The sequence below is a fragment of the Rhipicephalus sanguineus genome, chromosome 7, assembly GCF_013339695.2.
Source record: "Rhipicephalus sanguineus isolate Rsan-2018 chromosome 7, BIME_Rsan_1.4, whole genome shotgun sequence".
Lineage (NCBI taxonomy): Eukaryota > Metazoa > Arthropoda > Arachnida > Ixodida > Ixodidae > Rhipicephalus > Rhipicephalus sanguineus.
The window spans coordinates 167221703-167241972 of NC_051182.1; the positions used below are offsets into that span (position 1 = coordinate 167221703).

The following is a 20270-nucleotide window of genomic DNA, read 5'->3' on the forward strand; positions in this document are numbered from 1 at the left end:
TTTTGAAACACCCGCCCTTTATGCCAACGCATTTGTCAAATTATATTCTGGCTGCGCCACGCCATGCCGCACATTTAATTTTGAACCTTCTCTTTTTCTCTGTTCATTCCAACGTCCTATAGTTATCGTGGTAATTATAAACTAATCAGTGATCACGCAAAGTTTCTTCGATTTGTCGTACGCTAGCGTTCATTAGCGAAAGCACCGTCTTGGACGACAAATCGAAGACACCAGTTATTTGAATATTAAGCTTTATGGGCTTTGACCCTACTACTTATTTTTTTATCGTGCCCTAAGGTCACTTATAATGCACCTAAAGTTATATTTCATGCACTTTATCGTGTCACACCTAGCGGCACGCGCTTTCCGCACTTAGCGCTGGAAACGCGGGAATTTGTGCGGCGATTTTTAACGGCATGGCCGGCTCAACGAAAGTTGTAGATGTTCGATGTATGAACGCCGAGACTGAGCGTGTTCTTTGACTGCGCTTCATCAGCCTGCGTGCATTCAACGTCGTGCTCGTGTTGAACGTGATGCCGATGCGATGAGCAAAGAAATAAAAGCGATCGACGGTAGTACGGTGCATCGGATATGCTCCGGTCAAGTGGTTCTAAGCTTGGCCATAGCTGTGAAGGAGCTGGTCGAAAACAGCATTGACGCAGGAGCAAGGAACATCAGTAAGCAAGGACGTGCATGGGAGCTGTAACGAGAAAACGTATGAGCTGCTGTCGTTCTTTTCACGCCCACAGGTGTCAAACTGAAAGACCACGGCAGCAAACTTGTCGAAGTCATCGATGACGGGGAAGGTGTCGACGAGACGAATTTCGCTGCTCTCAGTAAGTGGACAGAAAACACGATCACAACCGTGTCAATGAACATCGAATAACAAAGAGCTGAGCTAGCTGAAACGTATTCATGTCAAAAGACTGGGCGTGCAAACACGGACACAGCAGAGTCTTATCTCTCGTGTGCTTTCTCTCTTCTTTTCTTGTGTCTTTTCTCTTGACTTCTCGCTTCGGTCCGTGTTCGCACGCCCAGTCTTTTAACGTGAATGAACTTTATTCGCCTGGCCACTGATGAGTTGGCAATGCATTTTTTTTGGCATGAGCAGCGTGAGGCGCTCTGTCCGTGTAAATTACGGGCAAAAAGTTTGCGTATCACCTGAAAACGTCTTTCGCGGCGTCCGTGAACACTAGTTTCAGTTGCCTCACAGTGGTGGTTTAGCGGCTACGGAATTTCGTTTCCACGCATGAGGTGGTGGGTTCGAATCCCTGGCATGGTGGCCGCATTTCGTTGTGGTCGCATTGCAACAAAGTCGGTGCAATTATATTTAGGCGCACGTTGAAGAACCCTATAGGCTATGGAAATTAATCCAGTCACGCTAGGCGTGCCCCACTATCATGTTTTGGTCAGGAAAAATAACAGAAAAAATATCCAGAATTTTATTCAGAGTGGTAACAGAACTGGTGAGATTTTTTTTGTTGTTATAGCCGCGATTATAGCCATCAAATGTAACACGTATAACGGATATAACGTGTGCTTTAAGGCAATAACATTGCCAACAGAGCAAACTCTATGAGTACATAGAGTTTTGAGTGGAAGGCTAGTGTCCATATGCTGCCTGCGAATCAACACCTGCCTCTGTGCATGCTGGCCCTTGCAACTTTCATACTTTGCTTGATCTGTGACCAACTTGATCTGGGACCATAGTTTCCATTTTCTCCCCTTCCTCGACTGCAGCCCTGAAGTACCACACGTCGAAGTTGCGTCAATTTTCTGACCTCGAAGATGTGACAACATTTGGTTTTCGAGGAGAGGCACTCAGTTCCCTGTGTGCACTGTGGTGAGTCGTCTTCACTGAGAAATGAGCGCATGGTGTCTACCAACCTGGAAAACCTGGAATTGTCAGGGAATTTGGACATGTTTGGGAAAGTCAGAGAATTGGCATGGAATTTTGACTGCTGACTATCCGTAAGCAGTTTGTTGTACTCGATAATAATTCTTCAGGTGAAAAAGCCGCTCGAAGCACGGTGAACAAGATATCGCCATGCTGAGTCTTTAATGCCTTATCGCACAAGAACTAACCTTCTTAAGCATTTGTTTTTCCCGCATACTATAACAGATTGGAACAACTTGCCTGATGCACATCTGTCCAATATCGACACTGTTGCACAATTAAGATGCTAAGTGTATCGTGCGTTTTTTTCTCTTTTTTTGTCCGGAACTTGTACATGCTATGTATATATGCCAACATATTGTTTTGCTCCCCTAAATTTGTTCCATACTTACTTTGTTTTACCTAAGCGCCTCCTGCTTGGTCCCTTACTTGGGCCTGCAGTATGCTGTAAATAAATAAAAAATAATAAATAATAATTTTTAAAAACCTGGCTGGGCTCATGGAGACCGACTCATGGCAGTCTGTGTGACCGTCACGAAAACAATCTTTACCTTTGATCAAAGCTTATAAAGTCACTCCTTTTTCTGCAACTGCAGTAAAAATAAGGACAGTGCATGCTGTTGCTTCTACAGATCACACAGCATGTCTCAGTTCCCAAGCATGACGTTACTCACGCCGATAATTTGTGCTCGTTTGTCTTCGTCATGACGTCGGCTCGGCTTGAAGGCATTCTGATTTGGCCAGAAGCACTATGAGCAGATGCTAGCCAGGCCGGGTCAAGCTCATGCAGTGGTGATGTAACGGCAGACATCCTCAGTTTATGCAAGTGCCCTGTCTTTTTGTTTTTTACCACTCAAGGGCTCGTTTCCAGTACACAGTCAGTTTTCCAGTACACAGTCAGGCTGGAAATGTTAGGGAATTTCGAAAAATTAAGTTGGTTGACACCTTCAAGGTACTTGGAATGAGATTGTGTCTGCCTGTGCTCTTCTGAGTTTGAAAACTTGCGATAGCATAAGCAGCCACCCTTCACAATAACATAGGCAGTCACTGCTATTGTCTTTTATTGCCATCCCTTGTTCCAGCAATGTAACGATTGCAACTCGTCACAAGGATGCCGAACAGGCAACACTGCTCAAGTTCGACCACCATGGCGTCATCACTTCAAGGTCGCCTTGTGCCAGGGATGTAAGTGTTGCCCAAGCAAATCATTTGCCATGTTGTCATAGCATTACTCTACCACTATTGTTTCTACTTATTTAGCTGCATTAGCCTCATTGTGATGGGCTTACAATTTGCCTGTCATATCACTGTAGTTTTTTCACCCTGTAGTAAGGCATGTCGTGGGCTAGTAATCAGCTCATAGATTCAGCAAGTTTCTAACAGCGCAAAGAAAATAAATCGCAAACAGGAACATATACGCATACACAAAGTGCAAATTTCTGACTGTCTTTATTTCATGATGCAGGTGATTGTTCCTTGTTTTGCTGTCTTGTTATTCTGAAGACTCTATGAATCGCCTGCTTTCAAGAAATAGTCATTTGGAAGTTTGTGCACTATTTGCGCATCTATGTTTACGTCTTGTTTTATTTGTGCAGTTAAAAATTTGCTGGATTTCAATCTGTTGTGGGGCTAACTTGAATGCAAAATATTTGTAACTTATGCATACACAGGCTTGCAGTCAGAAAGCATGTTGCGTGTGTATTTTACGGGATATTGGCCCAAACATTTAGCACTTGCTCTGTCCATTTTCTTCTTCTCCCTTCCAGTTCTTTTATTTCCTTCATTGCACTAAATGCCTCATATCAACTATAAATAAACTTGCACAACAGCAAGTCTTATTAAAGCTCCTCTGAAGGCCATTGGGCTGTTGCTTCGTTGGATTTATCTTATTTCTTCTGATGTCTTAATTTTAATCCTTTATGATGTGGCATCCTCATTAGGAGATGCGATTTGCTTTTGCCATATTTGTGCACTGTTGGCATATCATTGAAGCTCATGGTATTGCTGCTTTGAAAGATAAATGTGTGTGTGTATCACCTGTTCTATTATCTGACAAAGGCATTGTGTATGTATAGGCTAACATGTGATGAGGCCTGTGGCACTTTGTCCTGTAAGGCCGGCCAGCCATGAATTCACCACCTTTATGTTCTTTATTTTTATATTACCAGTGCACTGTAGTTAACATGTTTGTCCTTTGTTTCATTGAAGTCAGTTTAAAGTCAGCGCACTGTTTTTGTGCACCTCTTTTGAGTAGTCATATTCCACACTGTTTCTAGTTTGAACTGTTGCAATAAGCACGTAAGAGTCAATGCACCAATAGAGAGTCCTGTTACAGAGGGGCACCACGGTGAGCCTGCACAATCTGTTCACCACGTTGCCCGTCCGGCACCGGGAGTTTCTGGCCAACCTGAAGCGGGAGTTTGGCAGGATGATCACGCTCCTGACTGGATACTGCCTCGTTGCCACTGAGGTCAACATTTCATGTGCAAACTTCAACGAAGCAGGGTGAGTTTTGTAGTCTGGACTGCGGACAGTGTTTGGAAGATCTTGTTCTAGGACAAGGTGCTACAGTTTGCTGTAAATTATTTTGAATGAGAAACGTGCATGGAAACTGCTGCGGTGGCGCTGTGGTTACGGTGCTCGTCTGCTGACCCTCGAAAGACGACACGGATTGAATCCCGGCAGCAACCATCACATTTCAATGGAGGCAGAACGCTAGAGGCCCATGTAGTCTGCGATGTCAGTGCACGCTAAAGAAGCCCAGGGGTTCAAAATTATCTGGAACCATCCACTACGGCGTGCCTTATTTTCATAACATTGTTTTTGTAAGTAAAACCTCAGAAATTATTATTAAACATGCATGAAAGAACAGATTACACACCTAGCACCACTATCAACTGTTTAGTGGTAGTTTGTGGCAACATTGCTTAATGATGACTGTTTAATGGTAATAGGTGGTAAAAAAAGAGGGAGATGGCAGTAAACATGCATCTCTGTAACGTTATCTGGAATATTACTAAATTTTAGCATGGCTGAGAGCATTTGTAAACGAAACTTGTTGGGGATGGGTTGTCAACTATTCATTATCAATTGGGTATCATGACCTGTTATGATGGGCATCGTTAACCAATGAAGTTACTTCTAGCAGGTTTATTAATGTGGGGCTGTAAGAAGTATCGATAAGCCAGCCACCAACACTTCATGCAAGCAGGACTGGAAATGACGCTGATGCTACAGACAAGAAGTACATGATTGCGCTAATAATAAATCTCGAAATTTTACTCTGTCATGTTCAGTGACATTCATTTCTTCCACTTTATTTCATTGGGCTATGGGGAAACATAAAACGATTTCTCACAGCCTGTGTTATCGTTGTAAATCACTGCTTCTGCATTAGATTTTTTTCTTAACTTTCCTCATTCTGAATGGTCTGCCTTTGCACATTAAGCCATCAATCAGCTTATAATCTGCGAGCATAAGGTATTTTTCTCTCGTTTTATTTTGTGCAGTGCTCTTGTATCTTGTGTCTGTGCACAATTACATACTACATATTGTTCTTTTGTGTTTTGCAGGCGCAAGCAAGTCATCCTCAACAGCCAGGGGTCGCAGGCAATCCGGGAGCGCATAGCGACTGTGTATGGTGCAAAAGAGGTATGAGAGGCCAAATCAATGTGGGGCATTGCCGGCACCAGAATGATTTACTAATTATTTTATGAAGCTCTCTGCCAGCACTTAACAGATAGCACTGTCTGCAAAGGATAAGTTATACTCCAGTGTTCTTGGTGCATTGAACTTTGCCCAGTATGGTGGTGCCACCTCTATGTAGTTTTTGTAACTAGTACTTGTGCTTCAACCTTGAAAAACCATGAAAGTTCTTGCATTGAATTTGTATAGTATGGTTCTCAATGTGCTATAGTCAAGGCATACTTTTAAGCTGGAAATAAGAGAAAATAGTTATTTGTGAATGCTGGCATACCTTAGTTCTATTGTCTGCTTTGACCTAGATTGACTGTATATTGTGATGAATTCAAAGCACAACACTAACAGAGGTTGAAGAAAGAACAGGCAAGGACAAGCACACACTCGCAACTGAAATTTTACTAGAAGGTAAGACATATAAGTGGAAAATCACTGAGCCAACTGCACATCACCAGAATTGAGAAGTGGCAGTCTAACAGGCCATGGACTACACCAACCACAAACTATGAGCAAACCAAGGAAGATTAAACCACAGATTTCAATGGCAGATAAGACGTAACTGATATGTGACTCACAAAGCTAAAAAAGTTGTCTCTGTGTGAAAGGACATAGATGGGATAATTTATTTATTTATTTATTTATTTATTTATTTATTTATTTATTTATCTGTCGAACCTTTCTGCCTAGGCTGCAAAGCTCCTGGAGATACAGCAGTGTGCTCTCACTGAGGAAATCCTGGAAGAGTTTTCACTCACCGAGTCTCTGGTTGAAGCTTCGAGTGCAAGGTGTGTTCACTTGGGCCCTTGATTTTGAAAGTGATCATTTCTTGTGGACCGTCCGAGACTTTGTTCTGACTGTGGCTTCAGCTACCCTACCAAATAACTCAAAGACAGCACAACAACCATACAGCTAATCGGCTTTAATGTAGCCCAATCTGTATTAACCACACGAAATGTCTTCATGGCCAGCTCTATCTCTACGGAATGATGCTATAAAACAACAGATGGTAACTAACTAGCAGCCTCAGTACAGAGGGTATGTGCTTTTAGGTTTATAGTAATTTCTTTATAAAAATAGAAGAATTCTGTTACGTCATTTTCAGAGTATGGCGCTTCTGCTTTGTTGGTTTCTCACTGAGTGAAGCACATTGATTCTGGAGATTGTGCACTAGTAATCTGCCCGATTGCAGAGTATCAGCCCAGAATTCAGTAGACTGTCAATAAACAGAAATCTCGTGAACAGAACTGCTGCTTAAATGGAACAACTGCCTCTAATATGACTGGTTTCATAAGTGAATTCTGCACTCCTGTTCATCTCTCAGTAAGTGGAATTCCTGTTAAACGGAACATATTTTCTTGGTCCTGTCAGGTTCCGTTTAACGAGAATGTATTGTAATATTTATCCTAATCTGCACTGTCATCTGAAAGTTTAGCCCCTGTTGTGTGTACTGGTACAAAAAGCTGGTGCATGAGAAGAATGGTGCCAAAATTTTACTTTGAGTGCTCTGTAGCTCATTAATCCAGTAAATTGCAGAGTTAGTAATGTGCACTATTTGTATATTCCATTCAGGATAGAGGGCTACATCTCCTCATGCGCTCATGGTTCAGGGCGAAGCTCTGCAGACAGACAATTTGTGTTTGTCAATTCTCGACCTTGCGAGATGCCAAAGGTAAAGATGTCCTTTCTGCAACGGTTCTGCCCATTCACTCCGCAGTACAGTTGGTGCAATTGAGCTTCGTTTAAGTACTATTTCATGCTTTGCTTTCCCTACAGCTTACAAAGCTGGTGAACAGTACGTATCATATGTTCAACCGAGACCAGTACCCTTTCCTGTTGATCAACATTCATCTTGAAAGACGTAAGGCTTTCTTTCATGTTCTTCTAGCTCTTGGTTTTTTTTTCTTGTTTTTTTTTCTTTTCTGGATAGTCCCTTTTCTCAGCAAGAACAGATTTTTCTAGGTATAATCGAAAAGTAATTTAAAGTCGAACCTCGATATAATGAATGTGGATATAACGAATTTTTGGTTATAACGAAGTAAATGAGGAATTGAGTTGTCATTCGTGCAGTGTAACCAATGCAGCCATACCTCATAATTTAGGCACATCTAAGTCAAAAATGGCTTTGTTATATTTGAAAATTCGTTATAAACGTATAGTATTGTAGCACTGTACGAATGGCAGCACAATTTATCATTGACATTATAATAATCGAAAATTCGTCATATCTGGATTCGTTATATCGAGGTTGAACTATATATTTATAGGGAACATTTGGATATAAAAAAGCCATTTTTGTGACATATGCTCCTTCATTTTGTGTGCTTTTACTGTATTAGTACAGCCCAAACTATATTCTCCTTACCATCCCTCTAAGTGCTGAACTTGCCACATAAAGATCGCTTTCAAGCAGCAGCTTACCAGTGTGTTTTGTTCCTTGTCTTTCTCTCGTGCAGATTCTGTGGATGTAAACGTTACCCCAGACAAGCGTTCAGTATTCGTTCATCACGAGAAATGCCTCCTAGCCATTGTCAAGGTAAGGCATTTTGTATCGGTACGGTATTTATTGAACTGCTGCAAACTCCAGCAGCTCTTTCAGTTGTGAACTTAACTAGAGCAGAGTATAAAACAGCGCGGCAAGAACAAGGACACCAAAGGAACAAAATACCACTGGACAAGCATTGACTGTTAACGAAAAAGCTTATTTGAAAAAAGTTTGTCTGGTGGTATTCATTCTTGTGGTGTCCTTTCTAGCCCCCATCAAGTTGTTGCGAACTAAACTAAGTTTTGTTGACACTTAAGGGCATATTAATTTTACTATTTTCACACTTCTCTATCCCATGACTTTTTAAAACATTAGCGTTACAGAGCCTCCAATATTTTTATGTACAAATCGCAGTGCTCACTCTTAGCAATGTTCCGGCCAATCGCAGCTACGTACGAGAGGCAGGGCCTTTCATCGTCTCCTGCACTGTCACAATCATCGCAACAGAGTTAGTACGCCCCCTTCTTGTTGTTGAGTGCCTGAATTGCTGAGAAGAGTCTATTATAACTTATTTATTGTTGTAGGTCCGCTGTCTCTCTATCTGAGTCCTCGGCTGCAGAACTTATCACCTTCTGACAAGGTCAGTTCCTTTCTCTGCAAAGGAAACCTGATATTAAAAATGAAATGGTGAACCGTATTCATTATAATAATTAATTTCACTGGCACTTGGTCATTCTTACATATCCTTACACAAGGTAAAACACTAATAAAAATCTAGGTTTTACATTAATCTTGATGGTTGGTGTTCTTCAGAAACTCGGCATCTGTTATTACAGGCAGATAAGAGTGTACTTTCGTGAAGGGCACATTGCAAAATGCTAGTGTCTGTTTCATCTATTCGCTCTATTTTGTTTATTTTACAGTAGTATTTTACAGGCCCCCTACATACAGAAATTAAAGTGTGTCAATGTGAGCATGAACATGTATCAGCAGTAGTTGTGTCAAAGTAAACGTTTTATTTAAAAGTGCCTTGCCCTTCTTGCTTAGATGCATTTGACAAGCCAGCGTAGTGTTCAGACATGTCATAACAAAAGGAAAGGAAATGCTGCTTATACAGTGGAAAAGGAGTGACATTGCGGTTACCTACTTGTTTCGTCACCTTTTTCACAGGGTCCTTTGAGCACGCCAGTGAAACGCACATCCTCTGCATTGGGCACCCCATCGGGCAGATCATCTGCTGCTCTACAGAGCTTCAAGTGTAAGGGAAACATGGAAACTTGGGTTGCTATAACGCAAGACTCTTCCGTTCTGTTCTTATTCCAATTCCATCCTTAGCACACTTCAATTGGTTGAAATTTTTGGGGCCATGCCCCCTGTTCCTGTCTCAAGTGATGCAGCGAAAACCACAATAATGCCTCAGTGCAAAATTACATGCGCATACTTACGCTTAATTAGGCATAACAAAGGAGAAGAAATCGTTTTCAATTGTATGCCTTCGTTACCATTAGCCTTTCCATGATGGTCTATTTTTTAGGGCCACGTCAACATCACCCATTTGTCATGCAGTGTCACAAAGTTGTAAAAACTCACCGCTTTGTCAGGAGACGGGAATGAAATCAGAATAGAATAACCTTACATTATAGCACTCTTGGTCTCTGCATCTGAGTGAGTTGTTTGAACATGTAATATCTTTTTCTTTTGTTCAAGCATCTTACATTTTCAATGTAAAAAGGTACTAGAGTAATGTAACAAGATACACTGGAGGTCCCCAAGCCTGGTAGTAAATTGTGATTGTAATTGTGTTTTCTATTCCTGTTAATGCTTTTTTAAAAGAACACAGATTATAGTGTTCCAACTATTACTAACGGTGTTTGTTTACAATTATGTTGAAAAAGTTGTCATTTACATAGATTGGACGTCCAATCAAATTGATTGCTAGTGTTATGTCACATTTCCATGTAACGTACTATATTATGGATGTGAGTGGTTGAAAACTCATCTTGCTGAGCTGCTGAAATTTGTAGCTAATTCCCAGATGTAAACCCTTGTAATAAATTACGCAGTTTATGTGGAGAGCTTAAATTGGTTTGCTTATGACCCTTAGGGCTTGTCTATTGGCTCATTGCGTTTGTACAGAATCATCAAAATTGTTTCAGGGTGGTTTCAGAAAGGATTCATGCGTGTATACATAATGAATAGTCACCACCTTCCTTTTCAGTTCGTCGACTCGAAAGCAGTGGTCGTTCGGCAGGCACACCTTTATTCGGCAAGTCCTCGCCAAGCTGCTCCCAATCCACAAATACCACGAGTAGTCAAGGTTCGAGTGTATCTGAGTCTCTCGAGCCTTCGTGTTCTGATGAGGAAGTGCTGCTGGAAGATTCTGTTGGCCTTTGGAGTTCACCTGGTGGTGTTGGGGCTCTTCGTAAAAGAGATAAAGAGTCATCTGCCGTCGGTGCCTTCCGCACGATCTGATAACACCGAATCCATATGTGACTCGCTACCTTTGTCATCGCATAATTCAGCAACACAAGGTGCACAGAGCAGTAAAGGACACAGCCAGAGCCAGCCACAAGATTTGGTTTTGAGTAGTGTGGGCCAAAGAGCCGTGCGTACCTCACATATGCTTCCTAAAAGCAGCCCATCTTTGCGTACTGACAAGCTTCACGGCAAGGAAACGGGGTCTCCCGGAATTCGTTCCCTGGATAGGTTTCGCTTCGGGTCCTGCGTGAAATCTACAGAAGTGTCCGCAGTGCAAAGGACTACCTGTGATAGTACGGATAGACTTGGTGAAACTGTGGAAGCAGCATCAGAAGAATCTGTTGACAATGAAGGAGATGGTGACATAATTGAAAATGACGTCTTGTGTCCTGTAGAAAACGAAGAACAGCAGGACGAGGTGGTTGAGGTTGATCAACAGGTTAGTGGCCGTAGACAGACAAAGCCTTTCAATTTCAGCTGTAAAAACCTGGAGCTGCTTATCGACAGCATGAAACTGGATTCATCTGGTGAGTATTTCACTTCTTTCTTGTATAATCTTAACAATTTTGAATAAATTCATCAGGTGTTCCGTTATTGGTGCTATGTCTCATATTGCCAAGCATCATTGTTTAGAGAGAGAAACAACTTTATTGACGGCACAGCGAGGTCGTTGAATTTAGCTTGCCGGTGGTTCGAATGGTGGTGGCAAGTAGCTCGCCACGACCTTTTCGGCCCAGTTAATAACTTCTGTCTGAATACGTTGGTCATTTGATGACAGGAGTGACTCCCACGCCTCGAGGGAGGAAGCTGGCAGTATAGCTTTTGGAGGCGGGTTTCCCTCGCATTCCCAAAGAATGTGATTTTGGGTAGCCTTCAGGCAGCCGCAATGTCATCATTGTTTAAGTTTTTCCTGTTGACCGCTTCTCGAAACCTTCCCTGTTATTGGGTCATCACTCTCCTGCATGGCGTACTTTCTCCATCCAAAATATTGTGAGCACTGCCACAAATATAAGGTGAAAAGAGCATATCAGGGCACATGTGCGACTTGAATTGCGCTTTATCCTCCTGGATATTTGTGGGCTCCAATGATTACTCTGGTAATGTATGATGATGCATGTATGAAAATGCGAACGTCAGCCACTAGGTTTATGTTCGAAAACCGATGACTGTGCTTGCCAATCTTATTGTGATTTGAGTGTTGCTTCTGAGGCACTAGATTCCCCAATCTTGCACCCTTGACAGTGTTTGGCTTTTCACTGTCACTGCAGCGTTACAGTATAACCACTGCTTACTGTAATGAGACATGTTTCTGATATCTGACTTTATTTATTGTATAATATACTAGCAATCTAAGTGAGTTGTGCGTGACAGTGTAGTGCTTGTTGCACATGCACAACATCATATTGCTAATTATGATAGTAGTGCCTCATGTTGTCAATGTAAATTGGTTACATAGCTTCAAATTACATTTTTAGCTTTCCTGGTTGGTGTAGTGTCATTATTTGTCATAGTGCCACTAATTCAGTAGGAGAACAAAAAAAGATCTCTCAAACTTTTTTCCTTCAGATAAGCCTGGAGCAGAAAAACTTTATCGTGGCTTCCGGGCAGCCATCACACCTGCTGATAATGCAGCAGCTGAGAATGAGCTCAGCAAACAGATTAGGTTGGTTTGATCTTGTCATATCGTTCTGCCATACACTCTGAGCCACTGTAGTCAACTTTTGGCACTTTTAGTGGCTGAGCTGAGAAATACGTCACTTTTCCATTAGCGAAATAATACATTGTATCTCGAGATGATGAATGAGAAATACTTTTCTTTGCTTGATTTGGTAACTGCACACATTACTTTTCTTTGAAGAACCATTAGTCCAGTTTGAAGCATGCATTTCTATCTTTGGCCACTTGCATAAGAATGAAGGCACCTAGTCGCTAGTAGTGGTATACTGTAAGCTGTGTGTTTTTCACATCTCATGTAATGAACTGCTTACTTTTGCTTAGATGGTCTTACTTTCAAATGGAATCGATAGGAGAGTACCATTTGGGCAGTTATAATGCGTTTTGCTGCCATGCATGAAGTATGGACCACAGCAAGACCATACATGACTTATGCCATTCACAAAGATGAAGAGGCTGTTCTGGCCCCGCCACGGTGGTCTAGTGGTTATGGTGCTCGACTGCTGACCAGAAGGTCGCGGGAATGAATCCCGGCTGCGGCGGCTGCATTTTCGATGGAGGCGAAAATTTTTGAGGCCCGTGTACTTAGATTTAGGTACATGTTAAAGAACCCCCGGTGGTCAAAATTTCTGGAGCCCTCCACTACGGCGTCTCTCATGATCATATTGTGGTTTTGGGACATTAAACCCCAGATATTATTATTATTTAAGAGGCTGTTCTGTGCTTCGTCCCTGTGTAACAAGACATTTCATGAGTTGTGGGTAGGTATGCAGCAAGGCAAAAGTTGACTATGCCTCAGCCCGCTCCATTTTATGGCTTAAGGCGTCATTGGTGAGAAACAAGGCTATGTGTCACGTGCTTGCATGTTCCCCTTCATGGTGCTTGCATTAGCATGTCACTTGATATGCAACAATTATCGGTATGATATTTGATTCTCTTTCAGCAAGGACATGTTTGCAGAGATGAAGATAATTGGCCAGGTATGTTTATCTTCCTCTAGTCAAACAATCAGCACTTCATACTTCATGTGAACTCCTGCACTTGCGCTGATTGTGATATTTAGGGCATAACTGCATTCATGCTTCTCTTGTAGTTTAACCTGGGTTTCATTATCACTCAACTTGGGGAAGACCTCTTTATCATTGACCAGCATGCTGCCGATGAAAAGTACAACTTTGAGATGCTTCAGCGCGACGTTGTCATGGAGACGCAACGGCTACTTATGTAAGTTTGCCTCTCCGTGAAAAATCTATTTTCACTAATATAAAAATAAAGTTGTATCTCTCTCTCACGTAAGTTTTTGTGAGACTCGGTTCTTTAACTTAGGTGCATAATTTTATCAGGATAGATTGAATGAAAGCCGTAGCCATTGCAGTCTCTATTTAGTCACATGTTCTGCAGGGCAAACTGTCACTACCCACTTCTTCTGGTGAAATATAATAGTAGAACTTTTTCATCATCGTTAACCAGATGATTGCATTCCTGACCCACTGATTGCGGTAACATGTAGTGAATGTCCTGCCGACATTCATTGTGAAGATAAGGACATCTCAGGGTTGTGTTGAACATGATCACTAGACATCTCTCGCATGATTGCTTGGCCTCACGAGTCGCAAGAGTGTTACCACATTACTGCTAATATTTATTGTAATTATTAGTAAGAATGAACATTTCGCGGTGACGTAGTTAACATTGCATTCGCAGGAACATTGTAACTGTTTACAGAATGAAACTCACAAATTTAGGGCTAGCAAATGTGCGTACTTTCACGTTCTCTGTCTGCAGTTTGTATATGACAGTGTAATTTCGGCTAGCACACTTAGTTCAGAGTCCACATCAAGTTCAGTGACCTTATCTGTTGTGACATGACATGCTACTCTTCTGTAATTTCACATGTGGAGCGTTCTACTTAGTTTTTTTGTTGTGTTTAGTTCCGAGCACTGCAGTTTTAATCGGATTGTGGAGCTATAGTTCACTTTTGCGTTCACTTGTTCTGTACTTGGATTTCTTACTTACGCATGTAGTACCCACTCCCCTCTTTAATGCTTTAATACTTTAATGCTTTAATTATTTAATGCTTTAATACCTAAGATAACCGATGTAAACAAGCGGATGGAGTGAATGTTCCTTTTGTTTACCTTTGACTGGCTGGGGTGTGTGAGCCATATGCTCAATTGTATTTCTTTTGATACCAGGCCCCAGGCACTTGAGCTCACGGCTGTTAACGAAATGGTGCTCACTGAAAACCTTGAGATATTTGAGAAAAATGGATTTGGATTTGAGGTGGACGAGTCACTGCCTCTGGGTCAACGTGTCCGGTTGGTCAGCGTCCCCGTCAGTGGCAACTGGCAGTTTGGAAAGGAAGGCAAGCATTTTACAAAACTTGTCTTTTGAAAAACCTATGCTTTCTTTTGTGCATTTAAGTATAAAAGGCAACATGCCAAACTTACAGCTATAGAAAATGCCTTTGTAGATGGACATTGCTAAAAAAAAAAAGAAAGCAGGAACAAGATTACAAGAACCAGTAAAGGTCCTTGCTGGTGATAATTGCCAAGTCACAGAGATTCTGCTGAGCAGTGCATAAATAATATTGCCAAGTGTACACAACTCTTACTGCTAAACTGCTGGCTTATTTCCACTCAAATTTCGTGCAGAGGCACCATTTTGCATGATGTTTAAACTACGTCGCGCTTGCATGCATTAGTACGCACAAGTTTCACCCACAATGATTGGGTTGAGTGAGTGGTCCGTGAGGATTTCAGTCGAAACGTGTCGGTTCTACTGCGATGGAATGTGACTCCACTTGTAATGGCTACCGTGAACACCATTGTTCACCGCAGCCATTACAGATGCTGCCACGATTCTTAAGCAGCGAAAATGACCCATGTTTAGGTGTACTCGCTGCAGGGAACAACCGGTAAACCTATCATGGATTAATATGGCAAGCAATGCCTACAAACATGATATTAAACTCAAACTTCATAGAAAATAAGTACCTATGTGGGAAATATAAAAGAGATAAGCCAGCAGTCTAGCAGGAAAAGTTATGTTTATTGTATAAACTACATACATGTACTAATTAGAGCTGTGCGAATAGCAAAATTTTGGGTGCAAAGCGAATACGAATATTGAAGTGTGAGTGCGAATCGAATCGAATATTTTTCGAATATTTCTCGAATATTTCTAGAATATTTTTCGAATACTTCGAAGCGAAATTGCAGAAAAAAGAAAGTTAGAGAGGATTCCTAAGCATATTCTTATGAGATAGCAACACGAAAGTGTTTCTTTTCGCTACGTTGATGAAGCACTGGCGGGGTGGTGTTTCATAGTTGTCTTATCAAGAATGAGGCAATGTAGAGGTCGAATTCCATTTATGTACATGATTTGGTGCAACCAAAGTGTTGCCGACAACACTTTACACATGATAGGCAAAGATGCCATTTCCTCAGCCTCTCCTCTTTCAACTTCTGTGGAATCCCAACTAATGTGGCGAACAAGGGTGTGCTCCCTTGAAGTCCGGAGTTCCAAATCTGCCTAGACGTCGATATATAAGAACATCTGAAATTTTGGATGCAAAAAAGCTTTGGCGTCCGATTTTTCGAACTCCCTGCCCAAATTTCATGTCCAAAACAGCATTAATTGAGCCCCCACCTCTGCCACATCTTTCATCTCCATGTTGGAACCAGCGTTTTCTTGAGTTAATACATTTGCGACCGTTGCGAAGCTTGAAAGGCAGCTTTGGCGCAATACGGGGGTGTGATTAGGTGAAGCATATTGAAAAATCCAGGGACCGCTTTCAATCGGACGTTGCCTGTGTCTTAACAAAGTTCGACTGTAACGGAACTTGAAAATGCAGCTTTGCCGCAATACGGGGGTGTGATGAGGTGAAGCATATTGAAAATCTAGGGACCACTTCCAATCGGACGTTGACTGTCTTGGCAAAGTTCGACCGTAACGGAGCTTGAAAGACAGCTTTGCCGCAATACGAGAGTGTAAGAGGTGAAGCATATTGAAAATTTGAAGGGGTCACTTTCAATCGGACATTGACCGTATTTGTTTTTGGGAAGTTCGAATAGTTCGAATAATAAATTCCAGTGCGAATCGAATCGAATAGCAAACACTTTTCGAAAAATATTCGAAATTTTGAATATTCGCACGCCCCTAGTACTAATACATATTGTAAGCAATGTATTATGATTATTATTATTTAAACCTTTCACTCCAATTTGTACAATGCTCAGTTTCTGGAGGCCTTTGTTGTTCCTGTGTAGAGCACCCACAATAAGCCTTCTCTTTATTGCAGTGCTTTGTACGAAACAATGTTTTTTGCTTTCTTTCTGTTATTTACTTGCACTCTTGTGAGCAACTTGGGCTAATTATCACGCTCGTGTATCTTGCTGGATGTGTTCTCCATGTGACGCTGATGTTTCGATTTTTCATTTTCTGTTCATAGATGTGGATGAGCTTATCTTCATGCTGAGCGACAACCCTGTGAGTGTGATGTGGCCTTCTGCAGTTGACCATTCTCATAAGTTCCACTAGGGTCTCCTAAGGTGTAGACTCGAGGTTAAAAATGTTTGCTTCCTAGACGCTGTGGGAATCAGTGCTATGCAAAGCAGTCTGTGAGGAGCTCGCTGTACCTTGCTGCTTGACGTTCAGCCAAGTGTAAAAAGTTGGACCGACGTCTTTCATAGATCGTGTAGCTGTGTCAGTGACGCGAGCGTACCGGGCACCCTTACTGCTCCGTGATGCCTAAAGGCGATTTTATAATAGTATGACATTATGCCAGCATTCACATGCAAATGCAGACATTACATTGATAGAAACGAATGCTCCAGTGCGCGAGCGGTGCAAGTTGTAAGCAGCGTTTGTCAGTCTTTTCCAGTGGGGTTGAGCAATGCTAGACTATAAGGTGTTCAACAATGCTACCAGTGGTGATGCGGGCCTCGCACCTTGTGGCATATGTACCATCGAGTAGCGAGACCAATGGCATACTGTTGGCATTGTGAAAACATTGAAAACTGTAAGCAGAAACTAAGATATAAAGAAGAAAGGGGAACGGCACCAGCACTTTCTTGACTGCATCTTCCTTTGTGCCTAAACGACACCCCTTTCTTGTCCGAATCTTAGCTTGCACTTAAACTTTTATTGATGCACATTTGCCTAATTTGATGCGCATTTGCGCTTCCATTTGACTTGTGAAAACATGTCAGGTGTTTCATCACGCTAGCGTGCACAGCGAAAATTCTTCAGGAAGCCATTAGCAGTGTGGAAAAGGATTGTTTGCATGCAGGACATTCTTAGGGGTTTTCTGTTTTGTCTAATGAGGCATGAATTAGTGGCACAGTCATTATATTTAACAAATTCTCAAGATGGGATTCACCCACAGAACTTATGAAAACTAACCATATTGAACCACTCGAGATGAGAAGACAAAAAAAGAGAGTGGAATTTCTTAAACTGCTTTACACGAACAATTCACCACTAGACTCATCTCTATATCTATCACCCCTATTAACCAGACCCACACGCCACCATAGACAAGATGCATTAACACCTTACTTCGCGAGAACAAACATATTTAAGAATTCTTTTTTCCCTCGTACTATAACCGAATGGAATTGTATAATCGAATCAACATCATAATCCTCATTATTATTGATTTGTTTTACAGCGTTTTGCCGGACATATTGACTCTATTTCTGTAATATTGTTTTGTTTCCTTTGTTCTTTCCAACTTTTTTTCCAAACGTGTTCAGTGTTATACCATTTTATTTGCCCTCCCTGCTTGGACTACGTGTCCGCAGTATTTGATAAATAAATAAATAAAATAAAATTAGAGCATTGGGCTTCTGCATCTGGAGCTCCAGAGTTCTAATTCAGTTGCTGTAACATTTTTATGTTTATTTATTTACTTGCACATAATGCCGTCACGACACAGGAGGCTAGAGTACAATGACTGACCGACTTATCCAGGGCAAGCCAGCAAACACTAGGCGAAAGTTTCGCCTTAAACTTGATGCTGCCATGTTCCAGCACTGTTGCCATTTTGCACTCTTTCTTTTTTTCGCTTAGCATACCGTGTGCAGGCCATCCAAGCTGCGTCAGATGTTTGCCTCACGTGCTTGCCGAAAATCAGTCATGGTTGGAACAGCTCTGACTGCACTTACCATGAAAAAGGTGTGTGATTTCCCGGGTTGTTGGCACTTGACCATTTGTAAGTCACTTGTAGTGTTGTCAGTATGCCAGTCTTTCGTGCACTGGTTTCATTCAGCTCGTGTCCAAGCTAATCTCCCGTCTTAACTGCTTTTTAACCATGTCTCATGGTATATATTGGTCACAATACAGTGTTGACATCTTAGCAAATTTTAGCTTAATTCAACACAAAAAATCTGGATTTATCAGATTGTGGAATCCTCTATTGATTGTGATTCAGCTCAAACGCATGCACACAGGCATTTTCTGGGTTTGTACCAGCAGAAGCAGAGCTATTGCTCTAAAAGAAGAAGTACTCAAGGCTGGTACAGAAACATTTCACCCATCAATGCACATGTACATGCTGCATTTCTGCCATTCGATTTACACTGCTAATACTGTACAAAGCACTAGCCATTTTTACGACTGTGCTGCAGAAAAAATTAAGTGAGGCAAGTGTTTGTGTTGACCTATTTTACAGGTCGTCAGTCATCTTGGTGAACTGCATCACCCTTGGGTGAGTGCAATAGTTCTTGTGGTGGTCATTTTCAAGTATGTTCAGTTTGTTTGCTTGGTACACATGGTATTTCCTTGTGCATGGGCTATTGCAACATAGCCAGCGCCTTGCAAGGGGCTCATTCGATGGCATGTTACTTGCATATAATAGACCTTGCCACATGTCCACAAGATCTCACATACTATATAATTTCCATGGCACAACATATGTACAATTTTGTATGCATGCTAATGAATGCAGGAAGGGACGAAGACAACAGAAGGAACTTAGGATGAGTGCTTACTATCGACTAAAAGGTAGGGATGGGCGAATAGTGAATTTGAGGTTCGAAGCGAATAGTTCGAATAGTATTTACCGCACATTATTAAGAAAAATGAGCATTTCTGTCATGACCCTCGCACAGTATTTTTTGGGATTAGAACTAGGTATGAGTGAATGTCACTTTTTTTTGTTTGAAATGAAGTGGCAGCAGCCTTGAATAGTATCAAGATTTGAATAGTTATAAGTGGTGCAATACGTTACAATTTAGAATTACTATACTTAGCGCATGTAAGCCCATATTCCCCTGGATGGGTTGTTTGACGGCACAGCAACTAGACACTGCAGTGAAACCACCTCTACAGGGGGTTATGTGCGGTCAAATGTATACATGCTTATATTCGTTCATTTCGAACACTTCGAAATTTCGAATAATCTAAATTCGTATCGAAGTGAATCCAAATACTGTAATATTCGTTCGAATATTCGCCCATCCCTACTAAAAGGTTCTTATTAGGTTAACTATCATGCATATGTGGACGACAGTGCATGCACATGCTAAAAAACGGGCTTGTGTGGCAATAAAAGGTTGAATTACCCCTCCTCCACTTCCCCCCCCCCCCTTTCTTTTTGCCACTGCACGGGACAGGTCTCTCAAAGTGTATCCCACTACAATTCTACTATAGAAACTTGACCCTCACTCATGTTATAGCTGTCTTCAGTGAAGTACACCTTAACTATTTCACATGCTTAAATAACAGCCTTGGGGAGTTGCCACAAGCACATCACAGCAAATCGGAAGTTGGCATTCCTTTCACATAATTCCCACATTAGGAATTACCGACAGCCAACAAATCTACTGAAAACACACCTGTTTATTATTTTATTGGCTTTGCACGCTTCACATGTTTGGCATGCTTGTATGTTTGCGTAATCGCACATGTGGTCTTTTGGTTTCTGTCAACAGAATTGCCCACATGGAAGGCCAACAATGCGTCACCTCATAAACGTTGCAATCCTTCCAGGCTGAGACGCGTATAAAGGCGACAAAAGGAGGGATCAAATGAAGA

General features: G+C 41.7%; 1 protein-coding gene across 1 annotated transcript; it reads left to right on the top strand.

Annotated features, from left to right (window-relative positions):
* Positions 1-396: 396 nt before the first annotated feature.
* LOC119399247 (mismatch repair endonuclease PMS2-like) lies at positions 397-20246 on the top strand. Its single transcript, XM_049417587.1, has 23 exons — positions 397-677; positions 750-836; positions 1741-1843; positions 2980-3082; positions 4233-4402; positions 5470-5548; positions 6284-6381; positions 7166-7265; positions 7370-7454; positions 8050-8129; positions 8493-8586; positions 8663-8718; positions 9249-9336; positions 10297-10539; positions 10571-11083; positions 12123-12219; positions 13174-13210; positions 13324-13454; positions 14426-14595; positions 16684-16721; positions 18306-18410; positions 18907-18942; positions 20168-20246. The coding sequence occupies exons 1-23, from the start codon at positions 545-547 to the stop codon at positions 20228-20230; spliced, it is 2709 nt and encodes a 902-aa protein (XP_049273544.1). The 5' UTR covers positions 397-544; the 3' UTR covers positions 20231-20246.
* Positions 20247-20270: the final 24 nt, after the last annotated feature.